This window comes from Saimiri boliviensis, chromosome 4 (assembly GCF_048565385.1).
Source record: "Saimiri boliviensis isolate mSaiBol1 chromosome 4, mSaiBol1.pri, whole genome shotgun sequence".
Taxonomy (NCBI): Eukaryota; Metazoa; Chordata; class Mammalia; order Primates; family Cebidae; genus Saimiri; species Saimiri boliviensis.
Genome location: NC_133452.1, coordinates 61,796,203 through 61,824,118, shown reverse-complemented (window position 1 = coordinate 61,824,118; position 27,916 = coordinate 61,796,203). Strand labels below are relative to the sequence as shown.

General features: G+C 45.6%; 1 protein-coding gene across 7 annotated transcripts in view; it reads right to left on the bottom strand.

The window, feature by feature from the left end:
• Positions 1-659: 659 nt before the first annotated feature.
• SCML4 (Scm polycomb group protein like 4) overlaps positions 660-27,916 on the bottom strand; it is a 123,067-nt gene continuing 95,810 nt past the window's right edge. For 6 of the 7 annotated variants that reach the window (XM_003935936.4, XM_074397643.1, XM_074397645.1 and 3 more), the window contains 3 exons: positions 21,100-21,390; positions 11,379-11,524; positions 660-8,851 (listed from right to left, as the gene is read on the bottom strand). In XM_003935936.4, the coding sequence (XP_003935985.3) occupies positions 8,726-8,851; positions 11,379-11,524; positions 21,100-21,390 (563 nt within the window). In that variant the 3' untranslated portion in view covers positions 660-8,725. Of the gene's footprint in view, positions 8,852-11,367; positions 11,525-21,099; positions 21,391-27,916 lie in introns of all 7 variants that reach the window. The other variant, XM_074397646.1, reaches the window with a different exon arrangement.

Below are 27,916 nucleotides of genomic sequence, written 5' to 3'. Positions count from 1 at the left end.
CTCAGTAGAGAAGAGGAAAGGTAGTTACGTCTGCTTTTTTCTTACCAAGATAAAGAGATGATCTGTTTGTACCCTTGATTTCTGGCTGTCCCATGCAGTGTGTGATTAAAGTAAGACGTTTTACCAGGGAAAAGATACAGCTGTGGTTCTCCCAGACAGGGCGAGATTGGGAAGCCTCCCGAGTGGGTGTATGGGGTAGAGAAGTCGAATAAAGAGGTGGAAACATGAGATTAACTAAGGCTATGTTGAAAGAAAGAATCTGAAAATAAACGCATCAACTTACAAAAGAAAAGACATAACATCTCAGTCATCGTCATTCCGCCTCACAAGCTTAGGGAACGTGGATTTCACTAACCCGTGGGCCCTCATTGGTTAGCAGGAGTCTGGGGTAATGACAGCCTAGTGTAGCTAGTAACCTTTAGGCCCCAAGAAGGGAGAAGCTTCGTGATGTTACAGTCACACTTAAATAACAAAAAGTTTTCACTGTTAGCGAAAAGAACAAAAAAATAGCAATAAGACAATTACGATAAAATGATTTTATTCAATCAATTTATTTAGTTTTCTTGCATGTGAATAGAATAAAAAGTAAATTTATTCACAAACGTATTTAAAGTATAAAATCTTTATGTTAATGAAATTGCTAATAGGTATATACAGTAGAGAAATAATCTAATCCATAGATATCTATAAAATGGAAATATTTGCTCTATAAAGCAACTGATATTTCATATTCTCTTGAGGATAAAATGAGATGAGCTCTTTTTTTAAAAAAAAAAAAATCCCCAACCGATCAAAGATATAACTAGAAGATGACAGAAAATTAAATATTAATGGCTTAGACCACAATGGCTAATAAAAGAAATCAAAATCCCTCAAACTCTCACTCGTGGACAGAAATACTTTCAGTTCCTGAGGAGGAAACAAGTTTTACTTCTAGAAAGAGCGCGAGGGGCGTGACTGTGCTGGAGGAAGGCCAGGAGGGAAGCATTTCTTTCCCAGAGCTACACTACCTTTCTCCTTCCTCTAAACCACATTTTCTTTAGAGAAATATGCCATCATCTTTCTCTACTGAGACACGAGCCACTTAAAATGTCCAAAAACAATTCCTCACCCCAGAAATGCTTTTGATGTAGGTCACTGTCCCTCATCTTTCATGCTGGCTGGACCCTCCTCACTTAAACACGGGGCTCTGACCCGGCTTTGGTCGTGAGGCTGTACTGTCAGCGCTAAGTGGGTCTGGACAATGCTCTGTCTTCTATAAAGAGCTGTGGCATTATCTGAATTGCTGATGGATGTCAGAGTGACTCCGTGCAGATTGCAGGATGGCCGGAGAAGCAGCTTGTGGTTCTCAAGGGGTACATCCAATTGGCACCAGGTCACTTCACCTTCAGGGCTGAATGAGGAGGGACACCTATTGAGAAGGGCATTGTTGTGCTTGATGAAGATTCAGGAGGCCCCTCAGGAGGACATCAGGGCAAGTCACAGAAGGAAACATTCAGGAGGGAGGAGACTCTCATTCCCAACCTCAAGCACCGAGCTGAGAGGGCTGGACCTTGAGAAATCGAGAGAACAAGTGGAGACTGGGCAGGAAGTGGGGCAGAGTCAAGGACTGCTGCGGGTGAGTGAGTCCCGGACAGTGGAGACCGGGCAGCAGTCAGAACTGCTGGGCCAGGGAGGACTGACAAAGTTGGCTTATTCATTCTTATTTCTTTCTCTACCCTGTCTCCGTCCCTAAAGGCATTTGAGCTAGTAGAATGGAGAAACACAAAAAAGGAAACAAGCCAATAAAAAAAACACATGGAGGCAGGAAGAAAGAATAGAATGAAAAGTAAAAAACTAGCGGGAAAGAATAGCCAAGTAGTGCTTACATGGCCTTCCGGAGAAGTATGGGCCCATGAGAGAAGAGGGTCAAAAAATACCTAGATGAGGTTGCAAAGGAGGAGAGGCAGAAGCCCACAGCCACGGATCAGACGACGGAGGAGCCAGGAGCCCGTAGCTACTGCGGCAGCACAGCCCCACCAGCCTTGGCCGAAGTAACTGAGCTGGAAATGCTTTTAAAGGTTGTCTGGATGACCCCCCTTCTTTTCCAGACGAGGAGATGGAGGTGTGGGAGGAGGTGACTTGGAGAGCTTGTTTCTTGCACACTGTACCATGCTCTGCCCCCTACAGAGCAATGTGGAACCCACAGGGGAGAAGGTTCTAATGCTGGAGGAGAGCTGCCCACGTGTCCCGCAAGACCTCTTTTTCCCAACTCTAGGATTCTAGGGGTCTATGTGTGGATGGTCCCTGTATATTTGCAAACACTCACGATATCCTCAGCTTACCATGCCTACGGATATAGCAGTAAGATCACTTTAAAATGAATATGTTGAATGTTATACATCCAAATTATGTTGTCCTTCAAAGTAGTCCATACATTGCAGCTCCTTATTCTAACACCTGCCTAATATATTTAAGTCAACCAGTGGATTGTGGCTGTTATGGCTCAATCCGTTTGTACCAAGAAAAGAAACACACAAGGAAAAGACAAACGCATGTGTGTAAAAACGCATGATTTGAAACCCGACATTGATTACCCATGTCATGCCCCAGAAATGAGCCCAGTGGCTTTGGCTTTCTCCAAAAACAAAACAAAAAAAATCCACCCTCAAGGGATGGTGATGGGTTTCCAACAACACTTGGAAAAGAATGTAGTTGAGGATGCTACATTTTTGAGAGAGGTAGCCTTCAGTCATACATCATTGCTGTAAAGCGACACCCAGGGAGGGGCGTTTATTTCGCAATGAGCTGTTTGGAGGAGCAAGGCTTTGGGAGTGTTCCAAGATCGGAGTCAACGGAAGAGGCTGATGTCGGCCTGTGCAAGTGCCTGGTGCACGGAGCTGACTCTAAGGCTCAGATCATGTGGTCAAGCCTCAGAGCAGGGTAGGGTAGAAAGACAGCTGGGGCACAGGTGCTCTGTGTGGTATATGCAGACCTTCGAACTGAAAGATGCTGCTGTCCCCGCACTGTCTGGCATCACTGTTTAATCACCTGTGTCTCTACTCCTCTCGTCTTGCCACTGTCAATTGACGGCACAGCACACTCCGACCTGAGGGAGGGTGCCATTCTTAAGCTCTACCTGCCATCTTTTCCTCTGTAGGAAATCGAGCCCAGGGCTAAGCATTAGGAGAAGGGAGAACCTTTGGACTCTTTACATAGGATTTTAAGAGAGCACATCTGGGGCCTTGCTTGTGAAAGCAAATCCTCCTCTAAAAATGTGCCCTTGCCCAGAACTGCTTCTAAGTCGGGGGAATTTCCTGAAGCCTGGGAGAGTCACAGTGAGTGAGCTCTCCAGTCCAGCATCTTGGTGAGGCCACGTGTGATACGCCACTGAAACCACAAAGGAATCTGCTGCGGGAAGTGTCCCAGCAGTTGCTTATTAGCATTAGAACAATCACACAAAGTCCCTTGTTAGCAGACATGTTTTCATGATCCTCAACTGGTGGCAATAAATAACAGGTGATTCTCTTTCAAGCAAATGCTAGATATCCAGAGATCCAGCTTCCAACTCTCTGTACAGGAATCATTTCAGATTAGGACAACCGTTGGAGTGGGTGGCATCCCAGACGCTGAGGCGCCCAGTGCTCTTCCTGCAGGAGCAGGGTGGGACACATGGGAGCTGCCTGTGGGTGGATGGGGGCAAAGCTGCTGGGTTTGCCATCACCAACTGGAAACAGAAAGATTTGTTCCCTCTGGAAGTCTGATCATCTGTTGGACCATCCCAAGGTTCTCAATGTGGTCCTCTCACGCCACAGGGAGGGATATGGGCACACGGCAAGGCAACAGGAGAACCCGGCAGGTGCTCAGCTCTTGGAGTGTTTATAACCAAAAAACCAAATCGGACCCCTGGACAGGTCTGCACCTTCTCCTTACAAAAAATCACCTACTCCTTCACAATCCCATGTCTTATTGTCTGAGGTTTAAAAAAAAAAGTGAGTCCAATCCCCTTCCCCTCTACCCTCGTGGAGAAGAGCTGAGAAGTTGCCCCTTCAGAGCAGAGGTCAGACAGTGCCTGCTGACTGCTGGCACATGAGAAAACCTGGCTGTTTCTTTAGAACGAGAGCAGAATATTTCCCTCTTCTAAGACCTTCTGACAATGACTAAATCTGAGTCCCTGGTCACCTATGGGCATCTCCAATTATCTTCAGAGATTTGACAAAATCTCCTAAAACTATCTCAAAAGTAATTTTTAAAGAATTTTAATTAAAAAATAAGAAAATTCCATGCACTACATAGATACAAAAAGAGGTGACTGCAGCATGAAGGGTTAGGGCTGTTAGAATAGCTGCTCTTTTATTGTTTTCCTAAGAAACTTTCATTGTAGGCCTCCCTCTCTCCCTGGTTTCCTTCTCCGGTAAACCAACCTTAGTCCCATATTCCTTCCCAATGTATTTCATATAGTTGGTTCACCTTAGTTCTTCACTCTCTTTTCTTGCTGAAAGGAAAAAAAACCAAGTCAGTAGCCCTGCTGGAGGGAAATAGGGGGAGCCCACTGTACTGAAGACAAGAGTTTCCTGTGGTGGGCTCCCCGGCAAGGGGTCTCTCCAGAGTCACCTGCAGCCCAGGCTTGGCGCATCCAGCCAGCCTCCTGAGGGGCAGGCTCAGCCTCAGAACAGCCCTGGTCACCCAGCTGCCTCCAGGGCATACCCTGATGGCGTAAGAGGCGACTCTTAGGGGGCCGGACGCGGTGGCTTATGCCTGTAATCCCAGCACTTTGGGAGGGTGAAGTGGGTGAATCATGAGGTCAAGAGATCAAGACCATCCTGACCAACATAGTGAAACCCCGTCTCTACTAAAAATACAAAAACTAGCTGGGCGTGGTGGCGTGCGCCTGTAATCCCAGCTACTCGGAAGGCAAGGGCAAGAGAATCACTTGAACCTGGGAGGCGGAGGTTACAGAGAGCCGAGATCGTGCCACTGCACTCCAGCCTGGTGACAGAGACTCCCTCTCAAAAAAAAAAAAAAAGAAAAAAGAAAAAGAGAGGACACTTAGTAATAGCAACCAGACCAGACCAGAGTGGGTTCTGCCTCCATACTGCAAGCCCAGCAAAGGCGATGGCTGATACACTCCCAAGCACTGACTTCCTAAGGCTCTCCCAACCCGTGTCAGGAAACACACAGACACACACACACACACACCACACAGACACACACACACCACACAGACAAGACCCACATCTTCCACCTCAAGTCTTTGCACAGGGAATAACGTGCTTCATGAAATATGTAAAAGGCCTTAAGGCAATAGAATTGTCTCAATTTTTTTTTTTTTCGAGTGTTTGACAAGTGTAATTGGAAATGTTTGGAACATGAACACAGGCACACACACATACACACTCTAATTTGGAATTATGCGAAACGGTATCATTATTCACTACAACCTGAAGCAAAGCTACTGCAATGGAATAACAAGTACCGGATCTGTACAAGCCAGAGGCCCCTGAGTCGGCTCTCATTTGGACGAGGGTGACCCACGTGACCTAGCCCTTTAAGGTCGGTTTAGAGGAAATGGCCTGGTGTGTTTTACATTTGTGAAGCTATTTAGCCTCCTGGTTTGACAAGATTTTTGAGAGGCGTGAAAATTAATTATAATTGCGGTATTGCAACAATAATTTGGTCGGCTAATTGCCTTTCAGTGCAGAAACAGTCAAGGAAGATTTTCCTCCCCAGGTTATTCTCTGATGTGGCAGCATTTATTTTAAAAGTAATGAGATTTTTAAAAAGTCAAACCTTAAATATCATGGTTTCAGCAATCTGTCCTGCTTAAAGTTTAATGTGAAATGCGCTAGCACCTCCGCGAGAGCAGTTCCACACGAACACGGATCCAGTTTTCCCCAAGACTTGAAATGAGAACATCTCTCTCCCCTGAAAACTACTCAAGGCATCTCTTTGACATTGTTTGGGGCTGGTTTTTATTTGGGGGCACCAATGTTTGTGGCTCTGTAATGAAGGAGGCGCTGATGAGGGTGCGTAGGAAGTTTTGAAAACTTAATACTGGAAGTCACTAAATGAGGTATCTTTTGATGGAAGAGGTACCATGAGTAAGAAGGTTGAAAAAAAAAGAGGAGTGAAAAACCTGGGTTGTTGTGGGATTTTTCTGGATCTCATTGTTTTCACATTGGCAGTTCTGAATACATAACCTGTCCATGGCTGTTCTGAGGGAAATTTATCTAACTCTAGACCAGCAGTGAGCACTTATGATTAATAAACTCTTGAGAGACAGGCCCTATCACCTTAAAATCTTGAAGACTCTGTCCCAAGGCCTGATTCAAGGTACTTTTCTCAGGTGCTGAAACTGTCAGGGGCGTTGGAACCAGAGCAACTCCATCTTGCATAGGGGCTGGGTGAAATGAGGCTGAAACCTACCGGGCTGCAGTCCCAGACGGCTAAGGCATCCTAAGTCACAGGATGAGACAGGAGGTCAACACAAGATACAGGTTGTAAAGACCTTCTGATAAAACAGGCTGTAGTAAAGAAGCCGGCTAAAACCTACTAAAACCAAGATGGCAATGGACAGTGACCTCTGGTCATCCTCACTGCTATACTACCACCAGGGTCATGACAGTTTACAAACGCCGCGGCAATGTCAGCAAGTTACCCTATATGGTCTAACAGGTGGAGGCAGGAATAATCCACCTTGTTTAGCATATCATCAAGAAATAACCATAAGAATGGGCAGCCAGCAGCCCTCCAGGCTGCTCTACCTACGGAGTAACCATTCTTTTATTCCTTTACTTTCTTAATAAACTTGCTTTCACTTTACTGTATGGATTCACCTGAATTCTTTCTTGCATGAGATCCAAGAGCCCTCTCTTGGGGTCTGGATCGGGACCCCCTTAATGTAACAAAACCACCAGACATCAAGCTCTTCCACAATCTGATAACTTAAGCTCAGTTCAGCGAGCAAGTTTAGCACATTCTCCTCCTCCCCTTCTCTGCCATGCTCTGAGTCCAGCCACCATCTGTGCATCTGAAAAGGAGGCTGTGGCGTGCTTTCTCAAATACTGCACATCAAATGGGCCTAACGGCATGGCATGGACCATTTCTTATGGCCTTCATCTGGATTCTAAGTAGCGGGTCGCTATGGAGATCTACCCAGGGCTGCCCTCGTGGTTCTGCAGGTCATGCTCTGCACAATGGCAGTTGATCAAGGGGTGAGGAGGGTGAGCTCCCATCCTGCTTCACTTGCCAGCTGAGACTCCTGCTCAGGCTGCATCCCAGAGAAAGGAGTGCCTTTTCTGATTCACCTTTGGGCCAAGGAAGGCCCTGAGTCATCCCTAACCTCTCCCTCCCAGAAATTCCAAGATCGTATGTTCATCTCCTCATCTTCAACACTGCTGATGTCCTTTGAAGGAAGAGAACATGCGTGTGGCAAAGGTGAATTCATTTTGAAGATATGCTTTCTGCTCAGCGTGAAAGAAGAGAGAGGGAGAGAAACAGAGAAAAGAGAATAAAAAGAAAGGCAGGGAAGTTGTCCCTCTGTCTAATAAATTGTGGATTCATTGTTCTTCTCTGGACACAGCTGTAAAGGGGCAGAAAATCAATTTTTTCTATTACTCCACGGTGAGAAAGGAAAACCTATTTGTAAATTGAATTAAACCCCTTAATAGCATGTCTGTGTATTTGTTGAGGACTAGAAAAATTAGCCACAGATACAACTACATAATCCAGCAATGTAACTAGAAATCAACACCCTCCCGTTTCAAAGCTTCGTCGAGACACTTTCTTTTCCTTTTTTAAAGAAACACCCATGGCTAAATGTCACTAAGATTCTTCAGCATGCCAACACTTCAACACCTCAATAAGGACTCTGGAAGGGAAGGAACTCCGAAGTCCCATCTGGGTAGAGTGCGCTTCCAAATTCTTGCCTTTGCTAGTGGAGTACCAGTCAGTCAGTCAACGATGATTGGATACGAACTAGACCCCTCTAGCTGATGGTTTCTTCCCAAGTCGCAATCTGTGGTGCTGACTGTGGAATAAATCCCCTGTTTCTGTGTGGGCTAGATCTTGTTCACAGACACCCATTCACTCAGAACTGAATAATCCTGCTACTGCAGTCAGCGAGGGTCCTGATATTTCATTAGCCGTCTTCCCTCTAGTGGAGCAACACAGTACTTCAGATTTTCTAGGAATAGAAAAGATTTTTCTTTTTCTTTTCTTTCAGGGAGCAAAATAATTCAAGTTTTCCAGCTAGTGCAAGGTGAGGCAGTCATCTTCAGAAGTCAGATTCCAGAGCTGAGGCAAACAAGGCTCACATGGATAGGTCCCCAGGTCAGAGTTAGAGGCAGATGGTGCTGAGGTGGGTGTCCCTGCAGGCTCTGCAGGGACAAAGGTCCTTCTGTCATTCTTAGAACCCTCCAGTACTCTCGTTGGGAATAAGCATTCATAATTCTCTCATTATGCAAATAGGACCCACTTTAAGAGCAATCAGCGTTAATAGGGATGTGAAAAAATCAGAGGCTTTTGTAAATTTTTGGCAAATTATTAACACAGATGAACTTTTCAAAAGGTCCACGTTAAATTCTTAAAAAGGCAAAGATTCACGAGTTTTATAGAAAGACCAAGTCTTTGTGGGTGTTAATTGTAAGAGGAGAGTCTATCTTGTGATGTTGACTGGATGCTGGTAAGGCAGAAGACAATCTTGAGATCTGTTGTTTTGGGTTTCGCTTCTGTCTTTTTTAAAAAGTCAGAACTTAGCTTGCTTCAGTTTGTCAATGTGGTGGCAGAGTTTCAGTGCGGGTCCCAGCTTCAGGCCCAGGTACTTCATGACCATGTCGCTCCTCAGCAGCAGCAGAGCGTTGCCATCAATCTCCTGGTGGGATAGGACCAGAAGAAAGAAAACCCAGAAGCTGGTCAGAGTCATCAAACAGCGGCTGAGGTTAAGGTGTGGTCAGGGGATGTGCTCAGGGCATATGGGTTTATTTAGGCAGCATGTTCTCTTGGGCCTGGGGCAAGATCTTTTAAAATATTAAAGCAAACGAATACTGTGTGCTCCTCTCCCCATCATCTCCCTGGAGTCATCTGATACACGGGATGCTTCATATTCCCGCCCTCCCCTGACAGAAGAAATCAAACGTAACCCCATGTGTGTGTTCCCAGTATCCTTCTTACGAAGTTTATCTCCTCATCCAAGCTTGGCTAAAGGAGCAAGAAGTGTCATCCGTTAGACCCTGAAACTAGAGGGTCTTTCCATTCCAAACTTCCGCCTGTTGCCCTGATTTCTCATTTCTTTCCTTGGTAGGCCCACCTACCTGTACCTGATGACAAAGCTCCTCATTCCACCCTATGGAGGATTTCAGGTATGTTACAGTCCTATTACACTAGATGGAATGCACTAAACAATGCACCTGCTTCATCTCAGGGCTCAGCGCAAAGAACTACCAAGGGAACGAGCCAGTCCTTTGAGGTTTGGTCCCGGTGTTGCTGCCACTGGTCTCTGAAAACGGTCCCCCTCCAGAATGCATGCTGAGTTCATGAACCTAGCAAGGTTGGGCTTCCATGCTCAACTGTAGTGCTATTTTCAGGTCACTAGAGACAAAGGGTAGTAATGTGGGGTGCTCAGGCGGGCAGGGAGAAGAGACATAGTTACAGGACTTTAGTAATGGTGCCAGGGTCGCCAGCTCTCTCATTCATCCGCCCAGCCAGGCAGTACTGATGGAGCGCCCACTCTGTGTCATTCACTCTCCATGTCCTTGGCAAAATGGCAATGGGCAAGGCTCACCTGTGGGCCACCCGCAGGAGCCTCATTTCCTACTGTCTTTTCTTTCCCTCACCTCCTGGATTCCCACCACCCCCTCCCACCCTGCCAGACAGCCAGACTCCTCCTGCCCAAATCTGTCCAAGCATAACCCACTCTGTGGTTCTCAGTCTCAAGGCCCCATGGTCAGGTGAGGTCAACATATGCCTAAAAAGAGGTGAGTGCTGAGTGAGATGAGGATCCTCCTCAGATCGGAAAGCCTGATTTTTCTATGACAGGATCACCAAATAAAATGAGAAACAGGAAACAAAAATACTGGTAACTGTGGAAGGTGGAATAGGCACAGTGTTTGTATTCTAATCCCCAAACCTGTGAACGTCAAGTTACCCAGCAAAGGGGAATTAAGGCTGCAGGTGGGATTAAGTTTGCTAATCAGCTGACTTTAAAGTAGGGAGATTATCTGGGATTACGGGGCAGGGCTTGGGGGACGGCTGTGTAATCACAAAGCTCCTTAACCGTGGAAGAGGACATCAGCAGTGAGGACCAGGGATGGCAGCCCGAGCAGCCAAACAGGCCTCAGCTTGATGTTACAGGCTTTAAAGATGATGGCGGGGGAAGGGAACAAAGGACTCGTGGTGGATCTAGAAGCTGGAAAAGGCCACCAAGCAGACTGTCCCCTGGAACCTCCAGAAGGAAACGCAGCCTTGCTGGCTGAGCCCGGTGAGACCCATGTCAGGCTCCTGACCTCCAGAGTGGTAAGGTAGAGAATGTGTATTGTGTGAAGTCACTGTGTCGGTGGTAATTTGTTACAGCACGGTACAAAATGAGTACAGTGTCAGGTGCGGTGGCTCATGCCTGTCATCCAGCACGAGACCAGCCTGGCCAGCATGGTGAAACCCCATCTCTACTAAAAATACAAAAATTAGCTGGGCGTAGTGGCAGGCACCTGTAATCCCAGCTGCTTGGGAGGCTGAGGCCAGAGAATTGCTTGAACTGGGGAGGCGGAAGTTGCAGTGAGCTGAGATTGAGATCGCACCACTGCATTCCGGCCTGGGTGACAGAGTGAGACTTCGTCTCAAACAAAACAAAACAAAAACAAATAAAAACGAAATGCGTGTAGTAAGCCTGGCAGGTAAATTATTGATTCTTATCTTTGAACGAAATTTACCATCTCTCTCTATTTCAGCATATCTCAAATCATGATGATGGTATCTGTTAAGGGAAGACATCTGAGTCAGGAACCGTGCTGAGCACCTTCTGTGCATTTTCCTATTTAGTCCTCGGCGCGGTTTAGGCACAGGCGCGACTGTGGTTTGCCTGGCATGTCGTAGGTGTGCTGTCTATGTCTGTTGCATGCACAGACGGCTGGATGGGCAGGAAACAGGCACTCCTGACGCAGGCCAACGTGAGAGAACAGATGGGGCCAACATCCCTTTACAAACAAATTAACTGATCGTTCTGCTCTGAAGAGCCTGTGGTTGTATCTGTCCCTCTCATCTCTGGCTCCCTTGAGGGTACCCCTAGTGCTTAGTTTAGAGCCCCCCACAACCTCCCCGGCAGCATCCTGCAGTTCCCTGGACCTGACTCTCCTTCCATGCCTGCTTCCCCAGTCCCCCCAAGGTCAAACCCACCACTCGCATACGTGCTTTCTGAAGAGCTCCACGTGAGGCCCCAGAGCCTGCGGGTCGGCATCCTTCACAAACCACACCACATCCTCTACGGTCCAGGTGGAGGGGTTCCTGCTCCGTGGCCGCCTGGCATCCTGCGCGTCCTGAGAAGGACTTGAGGCTGGATGGAAAACAGAGAGGGAGAGCTTAAGCCAGTGGGACAGGGCCTTGTACCCACCTGCTGCTGCCTGCCCCACCTAGCCTGGGAGGGGGGTCCTCAATGCCCACGAGTCCAAGGAGCTGGCCCAAGTGACCTCCTGTCACAGGAAAAGGCTGTGAGTGGCAGCTCTGTCTACAGCCCAGCGCACGGAAGGCCACTCCCAGATACACTACCCTCCCCATCTACGCCAAAGCTCTCTGCCCTCCCAGGAGAGAGGCACTAGACAACAGATTCCCTTCGACCTGCTAGAATTCCCATCTGAGTTGGAGTTTTCGAGACCCTCTCTCTCAGCGGGCCCAGGGCCTCCTGAGCCTGGGCACTTGGTGACCCAGGGCAAGTGTGCTAAGATGAATGTCCCAATGAGCCTCATTGTGTCAGCGAGGCCAGTGACTTGGGGTCCTTTCTGCCTCCATGGCCTTCACACTGAGATGACAGAGGCACGGCAGAATCGAGGTGCCTTTGTGGTTCTTGCTCACGGTCTCTGCGGAATGCAAGTCCGCCGCAGCCATCCTGGTCTGCACATGCAGAAAGACGATGTCACCTCACTCACTGCCCCAGGTCCACACCGAGCCCCTGCATGACCCTCTGGGGCTGTCAGAGCAGTTGCCAGGATCCCCTCTCCTGCACCGTGAACTCCCTGACCGCAAAGGGCCTAACCTGTGCCTGGTCCATAGCTGGTCCTTGGGAAATGGCTGCATAGGGCATTTCCCATGCAGCAGGTGGAAAGATGCAGGACAGTGAACGAAGAAGAGAGCAATGAATTCAATGGCTGGCAACACTTAGGGGTTGATCTTTTCGCGTGTATGTCCCAAACTATCTCATCCTCTTTCCCTAGAGCCAGCGTCTCTTCCTGTCTCCCCAATTTTGGGAACCCACCTCTACCTCCTCCCCTTTTTGTGCTCCCCACATTCATTTATTCTGAAGCTCTTGAGAGAATGCCTCTCCTCTGGTCTCTTCCCTTGCACCCCTGCTGCCCCAGCTTCAGAGCCTGCCACCCAACCCACTGCCATGGGTTCCTAATGGGCATTTTGGGGCCATGCCTTTTTCTGGCTACAACTGCCTGCCTCACGTTCTCCCTCAGACCATCTCCCCATGGCTCCCTCTTACCTGCACACCGAGCCCTCACTCTACCTCAAGGTCAAGGGCTCCCTTTGGTCTTAATGTTTTCCCTTGGGAGGCCGAGGCAGGCAGATCACGAGGTCAAGAGATCAAGACCATCCTGGCTAACATGGTGAAACCCCGTCTCTACTAAAAATACAAAAATTAGCATCTGTAATCCCAGCTATTTGGAAGGCTGAGGCAGAAGAATCACCTGAACCTGGGAGGCGGAGGTTGCGGTGAGCCGAGATCACGCCACTGTACTCCAACCTGGGCGACAGAGTGAGACTCCGTCTCAAAATAAATAAATAAAAATAAATAAATAATATTTTTTCTTCTTAATGGAGGGTAGAAGGGCTTTGGTGCCAGAGAGACCTAGGGACGGATCCCGGAGCTGCCCCTTGCTGGCTCATTGTGGGTGAAATGGCAGTGCTTTCTACCTGGAAGGGCAGGTGTGAGGATGAAGATGGGATAGCGCCCTGCCCTGAGGCTGACCTGTGTCAGGTGCTCCACCGAGGGCAGGAGCCCCCTCCCTTCCTGACAGCCCTGTTCTCCTGCGCCCCCTGGCTGCGTGGGTACACTTGTTGTGACCGAATGTCCCCCCAGCTTCCCTGCTCCGCCTGTGGCTGCTGCTTTGGCTCTAACCTAGAAGGCGTTCATCCTCTCTTCTTTCCACTCACGATCCACCTGCTGCCTTCATGAACAGAAATGTTCTGTGCTTCCTGCAGCCTGGGTGTTACCTTCCTACCTCTTTATTTTATTTTATTATTTATTTATTTTTTTGAGGCGAATTTCACTCTTGTTGCCCAGGCAGGAGTGCAGTGGCATGATCTCTGCTCACTGCAACCTCCACCTCCTGGGTTCAAGTGATTCTTCTGCCTCGGCCTCCTGAGTAGCTGAGTTTACAGGTGCCTACCACCACACCCAGGTAATTCCTGTATTTCAGTAGAGACAGGTTTTCACCATGTTGGTCAGGCTAGTCTTGAACTCCCGACCTCTGGTGATCCACCCACCTCAGCCTCCCAAAGTGCTGGGATTACAGGTGTGAGCCACCGCGCCCGGCCTCCTATCCCTTTATTCCCATATCTTTATTTGTTCATCTATCTCTTAAGGTGCTTTCACGTTCCACTTTGTAGTACAATTACAAACTTCTCTAGAACCTCTAATTAGGTTTTAATTTCCTGAGGATTCCTCCCACTCACTCCACAAACATAGACTGAGTACCTTCTGTGTACCAGGTCCTGGGTGAAGTGTTTGGTGAAAAATACCAACATGATTCTCTAATGACAGGGGTTATAATCATGGACTCCTCCATGGCTCTGAGTACATACACAGTCATACACTGCCTAATTACGGCGGTCCTGTAAGATTGTAGTGATTCTAGGGATTCCAGTTCCCATCGCCTAGTGATTTATGTTGCAATTTCCTGTGGTATTCAGTACAGTAACATGCTGTACAGGTTTGTAGCCTGAGTCATAGGCTATCCCACACCGCCTAGGTGTGTAGTGGACTATACCATCAAGGTTTGTGCAAGTGCAGCCCATGGTGTGCACACAACAATGAAATCACCCAAGGATGCATTTCCCAGAATGTATCCCATTGAGTAATGCATGACTGTGTTTATAAATACGGGCTTGATAACTATGAGATGAATCAATGTACTTTGCAGACACAGTCTAGGTAACTTATACAAAAGGCTGTGTGTGAAATCTTTACTTCTATTTTAAGGCTAGAAAAAAAGTCTAGGTTCTGAACAAGGAAGCAGCTTCCCTACAGAAGAATTCTAAGTTACAAGCTGAGAAGCCTTCACTTTATTTCCCTTCTTTAAATCTCAGGGCGCAGTGGCTTTCTGCTGTCTGTCTCCTTCCTCCTTTTCACGTGCCTGAGATGAGCATGCTGCCCCAGCAGCGCTGAGGAAAAGACAGCATCACATGTCTGCATCCGTCCTTAACACATAATGGTTTGGCTGAGAATTGGATTGACTTTGAGATTTTTCCCTGCTTCTTCCTTGTGGGACCCGGAAGGGTCCCATAAGGTGGTTTGGCACGGGGCATTTTTCTGGGAATCTGTTAGCATACCCGGAGTCATCTGAATGCTGATCCATGCTCATTAAAGATGATTTTACTCCATTTAGACATCTGCACTCGACACGGGGACGAGGAATCACAAAATCACATTGCCTTTGGATCCCACCCCATCAGAACACCGGCATTAATCGGGGTGATAATAGATTACAAAGACTGGAAGTCTTTAGTGCCAAGAATAATTTTAGAGTGATCAGTGCAGAGGCCAAATCTAATTTCCTGCATCTGACAGGAAGTGGGGGAAACCCAGACGAGTTAACAGGATCATTCACAGGAACCTAGAGTCCTTTGGGCAAGGTCAGGGAAACACTTCCCCCTCAGCCACAGCAGGCAGGGCTGAGCAAGGTGGCTGGTTTGTCTTTAAGGAGGAGGCTCTCGGGACGGACGATCGCTGTGGAAGGAAAGAGGTAACTGAGATGGCAAAGTGGGCTCTGTTTCCTGCTCCCCGGTGCTTGCTGTGGGCACTTTTTACTTTTCCGGGATGGAGCGGAGGCAGCAAGAGCCTGGGTCAGACATGTTTCTTAGGGGGCTTTCAGTCATACAAGACAGAGGGCGGCAGGCAGCCTAAGTCACACCTCGGGAGCTGCTCCTGATCCAAAGCACACAGACTCCCTCTAGATGGAAGAAACATGGAACTTTCCAGTGGCAGTTTTGCAGAGCCTCACAGTGGTCTGTGCTCACGAAAATAATAAATACACTCGCCACTCCCCTCCAGCTGCTGCGAAGGTGTCAGGAAGACAGGTGGGTGGAGCCTGGTGCAGCTGGGGCAGGCAGATGTAATAGGTCAACGGTGAGACATGATGGATGTGGAAAAGGCTTGCTCCAGAGCAGACAGAGCGCGCCAAGAAGAACTGGCCAGACACCTTTGCGAGCAGGCAGGGTTCTCCAACAAGGAGGACGTTGTGCTTGGTCTTGTCATTCTGTGGGGGCTGCCAGAGGCACGTGCACAGTGAAGCCCAGTTAGGAATGGATTAAATAAGCTTGTTACGAAAGCTGACCTCATCTTGACCAGAGATAGAATGGCTATGAGTCAATGTTTCAAGGCAATCCCGACATTCACAGCACAGGTACGTGCATACTCTCTGTGAATCTCTCTCTTTCTTACACATGCTCATGAGCACATACATACGTATATAATTTCCTTTCACTCATTCATAATTCAGGAGAGACTCTTTAGCTGACAACGGAGTCATGTGGAGGAATGGAATGAGCAGTGAGCTGGGAGTCAGAAATCCCTGCCACCCACCAGCCCTGTGATCAACTCTGTGCTTCTCTGTTGTAAAATAAAAGGGTTTGATCTCTAAGCCACTCCCTGCCCCTTATGACACTGGGCCAACCCCTCACACCTCATGCTGTTCACACGAAGGGAGTCACCTCCTCCCACAGCTGAAGGTGGCATCAGCAGGTCCACATGCAAAACACACTGCGGGCAGCCACAGACAGGCTTCCCATCTGTCCTGAGCTCTGATCATTCCCTATGGACCTCATTGTCTTCATCTATAAATTGTGACTATTGTTTGTTATTTCTTAAGAATATTTTAAGAATCAAGAGAATGTGGCTCAGGGCTGGAGCCTGACCGTAAGAATCTTAAAGGGAGGAACGTCGTTGTCTCTGACAGGGACCCCTGTGTCCTCAGGCTGCCTGTGAGCTGCCCAGGCCCTCTTGGTTTCTGGTGGCTGGAGCTGGGTTGGGAGGACCGGGGCCGGTGAGGGGAAGAGAGAGCTCTGTTCTCAGCATCTTCAAGTGACCTGCTCCTGCTAGATGCATCCTTTCTAGATACAAGGCCATATCAAATGTGCGAGGTGCCCAGACTAGCCCATGATTATGGCAAAATCATGTGTCTTGAAACAGTGCTGTTGCTCATTATTTCTATCTGTTGCCCAGGGTGGAGTGCAGTGGGGTGACCTCAGCTCACTGCAACCTCCGCCTCCCAGGTTTTCAAGTGATTCTCCTGCCTCGACCTCCCAAGTAGCTGGGATTGTAGTCACGCACTACTCACTCTGTCTAGAGTTTTCAAGATACCATGAGGTGCGAGAGATGAGAGGGAAGAGAGCCCACCCAATCCTTAGCATTTAATCAGGTTTTTATTCAAATTATTTGAGACCAGCTGGCCTGCCTGTATGAGGAGAGAGCATGTCTCCAGAAACAAGGAGAGATCGTAGGCTTGAAGCCAAGCTGAGCTGAGCTAGACTCCTTCTTGGCCACCAGCAGACACTGTGACCTCCTGGCAAGCACTGTGGCCTCTGCCGGGAAGCCTCCAGCTGCCCCGCCTCCCCGCTGGCCCTCCCTGGCTGTCTTTCCTGGGGCCTATTCCAGCCAGCTCCACTGTCCCTTCTCTGGGAAGCCTTTCCTGACTCTTACCGGTAGGCTCAGCCCCTCCCTCCCTATCTGATTCTCCCACAGCATCCACACTCTTCCCTGGCAGCAATCATCACAACTGTCATTCAATTTGCATAATAATTTGTTGACATTTGTCTCCCTGGAATTGCAGACCCCTAGAGAACAGGGCTGGTGTCCGTCTTGTTCACAGATCCGTCCTCAGTGTGAGAAGAGCCCCTGGCACACTGTGTCCAGGAGGTCTCTGCTGGCTAGGACCAACCAAAACCTCTCTGAGTCTTAGTTGCCTCATCTATGAAGCACCTTTCTGGGCTCTTGCAAGGAGTAAATGGCATAGTGCTGTAAAGCATTAAACAGGATTCCTCATGAGGTAGTTACTATACTTCTTGTTTTGATGATGTCATTCCATAAATGGCCGGTAGATTTGTTTTTCTAATCCCAGAGCCACCAGCTCACTCCCCTCTTCAGAAATGTCTAGTTGACAATGACTAACAGAGCAAAGTCCCATCTGCCTGACATGGATCCTAAACCTCCCAGCATGGTTTCCCTGGTGTCCCTGCATCAACTCTTTTTTTTTTTTCTTCTTCTTCTTCTTTTTTTTTTTTTTTTTTTTTTTTTTTGAGGTGAGGTTTCGCTCTGTCACCCACGCTGGAGTGCAGTGGCGTGATCTCAACTCACTGCAACCTCTGCCTCCCGGGTTCGAGTGATTCTCGAGCCACAGCTTCCCAAGTGGCTGGGATTATAGGCCTGCACCACCATGCCCAGCTAATTTTTGTATTTTTAGTAGACACGAGGTTTCACCGTGTTGCCCAGGCTGGTCTTGAACTCCTGATCTCAGATGATCCACCTTGGCCTCCTGAAGTGCTGGGATTAGAGGTGCGAGCCACTACACCCGGCACAAACTCTTTAATTAATCAGCTCTTGCCATGCGTTTGTCTACTTCCTCACACAGAATACTATTCTCGTTCTTTTTCTAGCTAAATTGTCTCCATCCCTCACCCAATGCCAGATCCTATCAAATCAAAATCCAGCCACAGGAAGCATTTGGGTTATAATAGTAACAATGTCAGATTGACTTCATTTCTTGATTCTGAATCTAGTTGTGGTCGGGAATTCTACCATGTGTCCTGTTAAATGCCAAAGTCAGGAAGCTTTTGTTATCCAAACCCTCTTTATAGCTCTTGGTGATTAGATCTTGGCTGAGATACAAGGAAGAGCCCTCAATCCTTCAGCAGAGCATCACAGATGCCGGGGAAATTCGCCCTGGGAACACATCCCCTTGGAGCCCACTGGCAGCAGAGGTGGACGTGATATATCACGACTGCAGGAAGTGAAGGGTAAGTACCGCCACAGAGAGAAGGCCAGGGAGTTTGTCATGTCATCAACACCTACCCCTCTGCCTGCAGCCTCATGCAGTTTTCTGGCTTCTGTGGTTTTAAACCATTTTGATTAGTCTCACGGGGGAAAAGGCCATTTTGAAGTCTGTTCCATGGTTTATGACTTAGGTCAAAACCCTCCTGAAGGGGTATGGTTTTTTGATGACAACTGTTTTTACTGGGGATGGAACTTCAAAGCAATATTGAACAATCATTTGGGTGGGAGGGTGGGATGGGGGGGGACCCACAGCAGGCACCAGGGTGACCGCTAGGTGAGACATGGGTGAGGACACTCATGGTTTCTCTCATACTTTACCACGCTGCCGCTGAAGTCAGCGTGGTTTTCATTTCCATGGTTTCCAAACATTTTTAGCTGTGCAAATTTTGTTTACGCAAAGCACATGTAGAACCCCACTCTGCAAACGTGAAAAGGCCCTGCTTAAAGAGAGGCAGGGTGCTTGGAGTCCTATCTGCTCTTATTCCTTCTTCTCCATCTCTTAGAATCTTGAAAGCCATCAGGCATGATCTGAAAACCCCTGGGGTTGTTTTGAAAGACACAGGCTTTGGAGTCCATTGAAGTCAAATCCTGGCTCAACCCTTGATTTACCTTCTTTTGAGCCTCTTTTTCTTTAACATACCAATACCTTTTTATTAATAGTAAATCATAAACATATAACTTACAATCAGTCATGAATAATGTGTGGAAAGTGTCTGGCCCTCTTGAGTGTAGGTGTTCAATAAATAACAGTTTGAGAGAGGCCTCAAACAAGCCCCCCTTTGCCAGGGCTGTGGGGGATTCTAATATGAATAAGAGACTTCACAAAGCTGAGAGCCTGTTCCCTTCTCTAGGATGGGCTAGAAATACAGATTAGGAAACAAAGTGCTGTGGGAGGGAAAAGGAGGGAGGGAGCATTTCTAATCAGACTTCCTGTTGCCTATTCAGGGTCATTTTGCACTTCTTACTCTGTAATAGCAGCCCTAATTTCCATCTGGAATCACAGTTGCTGGGAATGGAAACTACATTTCCCAGCATCCCTTGCAGCAAGTGGCCATGTGACTAAATATTGATCAATGAAATGTAAACAGAAGCGGAAACCTCTTTGAGAGACACCGGTGCTATCCTCCCTCCCGTCTTGTCCCGGCCCACTTCCTCTCTCTCGCTGCTGAGAATGTGCATGGCTCACTGGTGTTTTCTGGTACCTGGGTTTTATTTAGCACCCCGAAGAAGGCACTGGTTAAAAGGAATATTTGGAGAATTAAAGTGTTAATAGACCTACAAAGGATGAATGATTTCATTTTTCTTCGGTGTATCACAAAGATTCAACAGTGAACTTCAATTGATACATCATGTAGCAGCTTTTCTCCTAAGACGTTAGGTGGCTTTGTGAAACATCCCACAGTCCCATGGTAGGGAGGTCCTGCTGATTATGAACAACTGGATTTCAGGGTCTCAGGCCAGATTCTCTCTAATATATATATATATATATATATATATATATATATATATATATATATATATGTTAGAGCTAATGGTCTGTGATCAGTTAAGGGATATGTTAGAAAGATCTACACTGTAACTACTAACACTTATTGAGCTCTTATTACATCCTAGGCCTCATACTAAATGCAAGTATGAACTTAGTTAATCCTTCCAACAATCCTGTGAGGCAGGTGCTGCCATTATGATTGATTGCAATTTTATAGGTGAGTAAACCAAAGCACAGCTAAGTTAAGACTTGCAAAAGGTAGGCAGAAAGCAGCAAATCCAGCATTTCAGCCCAGGCTGTGTGGCTCAAGTCCCCGTGATTATCCGCTATATGCTGTGGCCTTTATGCACTATCAAAATACTGAAGCTTGAAAATCATTTTTTAAAACATCAGTCAGAATGGCCTTCAAGCTATTATTATAATCCTTTATCCCTCATAGCACTTTCGTAGATTGCATTCTGACAAGTTTTCTTCAGTGGTTGAGACAGAAGTGGCATTACAACCAGCACTGGGGGAATTTTGCCTAACTCTGCTTCTGCCCACGTATTTGTATCCTGAAAGTGACACCCGCTATGCAAGAGAAAATTCTTTACCAAAGTCTGCTTCTCCTTTTTCCTGGACAGAGCTAGCCTATAGCTCCCAGAGTCCCTTATCGTTAAGTGTGGCAACATGGGATGTGAGTGGAAGTGGTGAGCATCACTTTCAGTTTGCAGGGAAGTGCCTGTACCTTCTCCACTCCTCCTTTCCCTTTCTATTTGCTAAATGCATGCGGGGGGCATGAAGGCTGTAAGGAGTGGCAGAGCCACAGAATACACACAGCCTGTATCCTAAACTGACACGCATCCGTGAATCAGGAACATTTACCTTAGGCTCTTGAATGAAAATTTCCATGGTATTTGAACCTGTCTACATTTTGAAGTCTACGTATCCTATGGCCTAGCCTACCCTAATACATGATTTTCTCTGCTTATGGTCAAAGGTTGAGACTGGCTGTTTTTGAGAACCTCAAGAATCCACGAAAAGGCTTGTGGAAATTCCGGATCTCCCAGCAGTCTTGTGTTTAAACAGCCACACCCCTCCTTCCCCAGATGCTGTGCTCCCTGGGCAAGGGCAAGGGACGGTCAGCAGGAAGCTGATGCATGCATTACATTACCACATCTGTTTCCTTCAAGAGAGGTCGTGTTTCTCTTGGGGCTGGAGGCTGGGGGCCTCAGCCCAGGTGCTGAGGGGCCACCAGAAGACATGGGGCTGGTGCGGGGACCACCAGAGGCGGCAGCAGGACCTCCCCCAACGTGGCTGTCTCCAGAGTTCTGCCTCTTGCAGTACAGCGAGGAGGAAGGGGGCAAGGACCCCCTGTGGTTAAAGGTGGAGGCGGAGAGGTCCACGCCGTAGCGATTCATGCCCACAGGGTGCACCAGGTACTCTTCGGTGGTGTCTGTCTTGGCTGAGCAAGAAGGCAGTACAGAGAAGCAGAGATCAGAGAGCAGTTCAGGAAACTACCGGACCTTCCGTCTTGGCAAACCCTGCCCTGCCAACATAGTCACCAGTATCTGTGAGGATGGGGAAAAGAGAAATGAACCCCATAACACAGTTCCAAACAGCATACCTGTCAGCAGGCTGAGACAGCTGCCTCACCCACAGAAGCATATTGTAACAGGAATTAAAAGGTGTGCTCCTCTGTGCTTAGAGGAAAATTAATATTTTGGCCATTGATGACTTAAGAATAAGGTCGAATCAGGCCGTGTGCAGTGGCTCATGCCTGTCATTCCTGCACTTGAGGAGGCTGAGGAGGGCGGATCACCTGAGGTCAGGAGTTCGAGACCAGCCTGGCCAACATGATAAAACCCCATCTCTACTAAAAATGCAAAAAATTAGCCACATGTGGTGGTGTGTGCCTGTAATCCCAGCTACTCAAGAGGCAGAGGCAGAAGAATTGCCTGAACTGGGAGGCAGAGGTTGCAGTGAACCGAGATCGCACCACTGCACTCCAGCCTGGGCGACAAGAGCGAAACTCCGTCTCAAAAAAAAAAAAAAAAAAAAAAAGAATAAGCCCAAATCAAAGACTTTCTCCCACAGTGGCTCTGCCCTCACAGTCTCTGTTGGCTTCTCAGAATCTCCCTAAGTTCCCTGCTCTTCCTTGCCCACCAGCACAGATCCTGTCACCTGGCTCAGGACTCCTGGGACAGATCAAGCAAGAGTCACAATGTCTCAGAGTCAGGAGAGGCAACTGTGGCCTGGGTGGTGGCCCAGGTGCCACAGTGCTTTCTCCCCACACCATTAGTCCCGATACACATGAGGGCAGCCATGTTCTGCCACGGCTAACAAGCAGGAACACAAGTACTGATCTGGACAGCCCCACAATACTCCCCAAACCCTTCACAGGAGAGCTAAAGAGCCAAGCTAAAGTGCAGGGTGAGGCGAGGACTTAGAGTCTCCCAAGCTCATCATCAGTGCCTCTTAAGAATACCAGGACTTAGTGTATTTTTTTTTGTTTTTTTTTTGAGATGGAGTTTCAATCAGTCACCCAGGCTGGAGAGCAATGGTTTAATCTCAGCTCACTGCAACCTCCACCTCTCAGGTTCAAGCAATTGCCCTGCCTCAGCTTCCCGAGTAGCTGCCCGGCTAATTTTATTTTTAGTAGAGACAGGGTTTCACCATATTGGTCAGGCTGGTCTTAAACTCCTGATCTCAAGTGATCTGCCTGCCTTGGCCTCTCAAAGTGTTGGGATTACAGTCCTATGCTTTTAAAGTGCAACATTGAACCTGTTGATTTCCCTGTGAGCTATACCTGTGACCTGTGGCCAAATGGTGGGGTTTTTGTTTGTTTTATTATTTTTATGTGGGTGTGTGTGTGTGTGTGTGTGTGTGTGTGTGTGTGGTGGGGGGAAGTCCAGAGAAATTATAGAAATACAAAGAAGAAAACTATTCTAGTCCCTCCCACCAGGACAAGATCATGTCTACCTATCCCCAGCAATAATTATCTGTGTATTAGATATCATTAAAATGATCTTGGTATTCCAAAAGAAAATGCAATCGACAACAACAACAGCAAAACCCTATGGATCCTCCATGATTGGCAATAAAAATCAAATTGGGGCCACAAGATCCAGATGTCTTCTTCATGCATGGATTCTTCCACAATGTAGGTATTGAAGATTAAGATTTGATTTTATCAGGGGAGCTAGCAGATCTTCTGATAGCTGGGGACAAATGTGGAGTCTCACCAGAAACAAAAGTCATTGCAGATGGGATACAGTTAAAGCAGTGCTTAGAGGTAAATTTAGAGCTGTAAATGCTTCTGCTAAAGGAAGAAAGATCTCAGTTTAATAACCTAATCTTCCATCATAAGACACTGGAAGAAAATTTAAAGCAAAGAAGGAAATGATAAAGATTTGAGCAAAAATTAATTCAATCAAGAATTTAAAAAACCAATAGAACTCAATAAAACCAAAAGCTAGTTCTTCAGAAAAAGAATAAACAAAAATTCAATCCTTTAGTTAGGTTGACAAAAAATATTGAAAGAAAAAAAAGGAAAGAGAGAGTACTGAAATTACTAGAATCAGAAATGAAAACATGAGAGGACATTACTACCAACCTTATAGAAATTGAAAAAGATTTTAAAAATACAGATGTTCTTTGCTTACAGCGGGGTTATATCCCAATAAATTTATCATAAGTTAAAAATACCATAAGTTTAAAATGTATTTAGCATACCTAATCTACCACGCATTATAGCTTAGCCTAGCTCATCTCAAATATGCTCAGAACACTTAAATTAGCCTACAGTTAGACAAAATCATCTAACACAAGGCTAATTTTATGATAAAGTATTGAAAATCTCATGTAATGCACTGAATACTGTACTGAAAGTGAAAACCAGAATTGTTGTATAGATACTTAAAGTATGGTTTTCACTGAATGTATATCACTTTTACACCACTGTAAAGTGAAAAAATCAAGTCAAACCATCTTAAGTCCGGAGCTACCTGTTCTATGAACAATTGTATGCCAGTAAATTAGATAACTTAGATAAAATGAACAAACTACTAAAACTGACTCAAGAAGAAAAAGACCATCTGAGTAGACTTGTAACAAGTAAAAAGACTGAATTAATAATCAGAAAACTACCCACAAAGAAAGCCCAAGCCTGGATAACGTCACCATTGAATTCTACCAAACATTTGAAGAAAAAATAATATTAATTCTTCACACAAATTCTTTCAAAAAATAGAAGAGAGTGGAATACTTCCCAACTTCTATGGCAAATACTTCTACAAAGCCAGGATTACCCTTATACCAAAACCAGACAGACACAGCGTAAGAAAACTACAAACTAGTATCTCTTATTCATATGAATGTAGAAATCCTCAATTTAAAAAAACTGAACCCAGCAACATACAAAAAGATCTGTACACCATGACCAAGTAGGATTTATCCCAGGAATGCAAGGCTGATTTAACATTCAAAAATCAATTAATGCAATATACCATATGGATAGACTAATAAAACAAAGATCACACAATCATCTAAACAGATGCAGAAAAACATCTGACAAAAGCCAATACCCTTTTATGAGAAAATCACTCAACAAACTAGGAATAGAAGGGACTTTCCTCAACCTGACAAAGGGTATCTGCAAAAAACCTGTAGCTAACATCATGACTAATGGTCAAAGACTGGATACTGTGCCCCTGAGATCAGGAACAAAAAGAGGCTGCCCATTCCAGCTACTTCTATTAACATTGTACTAGAGGTTCCAGCCAGTACAATTAGTTTAAGGAAAAGAACAGCCATCTAGATAGGAAGGAAGAAATAAAACTATCTCTTATGTGTATGAAATCCTAAGGAATCCACTTAAAAGACTATTGGAACTAGTAAGTAGTTCAGCAAAAGTTGTAGGATACAAGATCAATGTGCAAAAATCAATTGTATTTCCACACATTTGCAATGAACAATTAGAAAATAAAATAGAGAATAATTCCGTTTATAATAGCATGAGAAAGAACAAAATAGGAATAACTTTAACAAAAGTTCAAACATACTCTGAAAACTACAAAACATCATCGAAAGAAATTAAAGAAGATATAACTAAATGGGAAAAAAAAATCTCCTGTTCATAGATCAGAAGGCTTATTTTTAGGGTGGCAATACCCCTCAAATTGATCTACAGATTCAGCACAATCCCTGTCAGAATCTTCGCTGATTTCTTTGTAGAAATTAACAAGTGAATTCCAAAACTCATATGGAATTGCAAGGGACACAGAATAGCCAAACCCATCATGAAAAAGAAAAACAAAGTAGGATCACACTTCCTGATTCCAAATTTAGTACAAAGCAACAATAATCAAGACAATGTGGGAGGTCATCATGTTAACTGAAATAAGCCAGGCACAGAAAGACAAATACCGCATGTTCTCACTCATATGTGGGAGCTAAAAAAAGTGAATCTCATGAAGATAGTAGATTGGTGGTTACCAGAGACCAGGAAGGGCAGGGCTCAGTGGGGATACAGAGAAGTTGATTAAAGGTGCAAATATATGATTTTACAGAAGAAATAAGACCTAGAGTTTAAGAAATCATTTGAGTGACTATAGTTTACAACATCTATTAAACATTTCAAAATAGCTAGAAGAAAATATTTCAGATGGTTCTATCAGAAAGACAAAATATTTAAGGTGATGGCTATCCCAAGTACACTGATTTGATCTTTACAAATTATATAAATGTATCAAATTATCACATGTACCCTGAACACATTTGCATTGATTTTAAAAATTGTTTAATAAATAAATAAATAAAGCCAATGTCATTGGAGGGGGTGGAAAGACGGTGTGGTTCTGGCATTTGGATAGGTATACAGATTAATGAAATAGAATTCAGAGTCCAGAAATAAATCCATGTGTCTATGTTCAGCTCATTTTCACAAGGGTGCCAAGGCCCTTCAGTGGAGGAAAGAATAGTCTTTTCAACAAATGGCCCTGGGGCAACTGGATATCCACATGCAAAAGACTGAATGAAGCAAAATCCTTATTCACACCATATATGAAAATGAACTCAAATGAATAAAAAATGTAAATGTAAGAGCAAAAGCTATAAAACTCTCAGAAAGAAATAGGGGGTAAATCTTTGTGACCTTGGATTTTGCAAAATATTCTTAGATTTGACACCAAAATCACAAGCAATAAAACAGTAAAATAAATTAGATTTCATTAAAATTAAAAACTTTTGCACTTCTGCACTGGGCATGGTGGCTCATGCCTGCAATCTGAGCACTTTGGGAGCAGAAGTGGGTGGATCACATGAGGAGTTCGAGACCAGCCTGGCCAACATAGTGAAAACCCATCTCTACTCAAAATACAATTAACTGGGCATGGTGATGTGAGCCTGGAATCCCAGCTACTCGGGAGGCTGAGGCACGAGACTTACTTGAAACCTGGGGGAAAGAGATTGCTGTGAGCTGAGATCATACTGTACTCCAGCACGGACAATGGAGTGAGACCCAGTCTCAAAAAACAAAAAATCAAAAATCAAAAAAGACGTCATCAAGAAAGTAAAAAGACAACTCACAAATTGGGAGAAAATATCTGTAAATCATGTACTTGATCAGGGACTTGTATGTCTTGTACAAGGGACTAGACTTATACAGCCAACCTATATAAGGGACTAGACTGTATAAAGAATTACTATAGCTCAATAATAAAAAGACAACCAAATTTTAAAATGAACAAAGGGCCTAAATAAACATTTCTTTAAAAAGATATACAAATGGCCAATAGACACACATGAAAGCTGATCCACATCATGAGTCGAATCAAATCAAAATCATAATGAGTCACCACTTCACACTCACTAGGAAGGTGATAATCAAAGAGTCAGATAACCAGGCTTGGTGATACCATAGAGAAATTAGAACCCCACACCCTGCTGGTGGGAATAGAAAATGATGCAGCCACTTTGGGAAATAGCCTGGTGTTTTCCAAAATGCTTAAAGTAGAATTAGCGTAAGAACCAGCAATTATACTCCTAGATATTTACTAGAAGAAATGAAAACAAATGTCTACATAAAAATCTGTACATGAATGTTTACAGAAGCACTATTTATAATAGCTAGAAAGTGGAAGAAACTCAAATGGCTACCAACAGATGAAGGAATTTTTAAAACGTGGTATATCCATACAACAAAATATTATTTAAGCTTAAAAAGGAATGAGGTACTGATACTTGCTACAGTGTGAACGACCCTTGAAACATTATGCTAAGTAAAAGAATCCAGCCACAAGAGACCACATGTCAGATGATTCTATTTATATAAAATGTCCAGGAAAAGCAAATCTACACAGACAAAAAATATATTAGTGGTTGCTTAGGGATTGGGGTTGTGGCATGGGGGTGGGTGACAGCGAAAGGGTTTGTGGGAGGTTTTTTTGAGGTGATAGAAGTATTCTACAATTGACTGTGCTGATAGCTGCACATCTCTGTATACTAAAAGTCATGGAATGGTACTCCAAATGGTGGATTGTATGATATATGAATGATATCTCAATAAAGATTTTTTTAAGGCTTTTACAGAAGTTCAGTGCTTTTCAGATGAGGCTATGAACATATTCTCAATATTCTCAAGAATTACATGCAGTAACAAACACTGCAGTGGCCACCAGGACACGCGTAAGCTGAGCAGCCGAAGGAGATGTGTGCTCCGTGCCGAATACCGTGCGGCTCATGAAGTGCTGCGAGATGTCTTCAGGACCCTGCAACGCTGCACCTTTGCCTTGATGGCCATGGCTGCATCTCTTCCCTCTGGGTCAGAGCCATCAGAAGGGAGATTCTGAAAAGGACCTGGCTATGGAGCTATATACTAGGCTGCTTCCTGAACAGGGTGAGGGAAAGGAAAACTAACATGTACTGAGCATCTACTATCTACTATCTGTGATCTAAAGCCAGTGAGCAGTAAGGCTGTCATTATTTTCCTT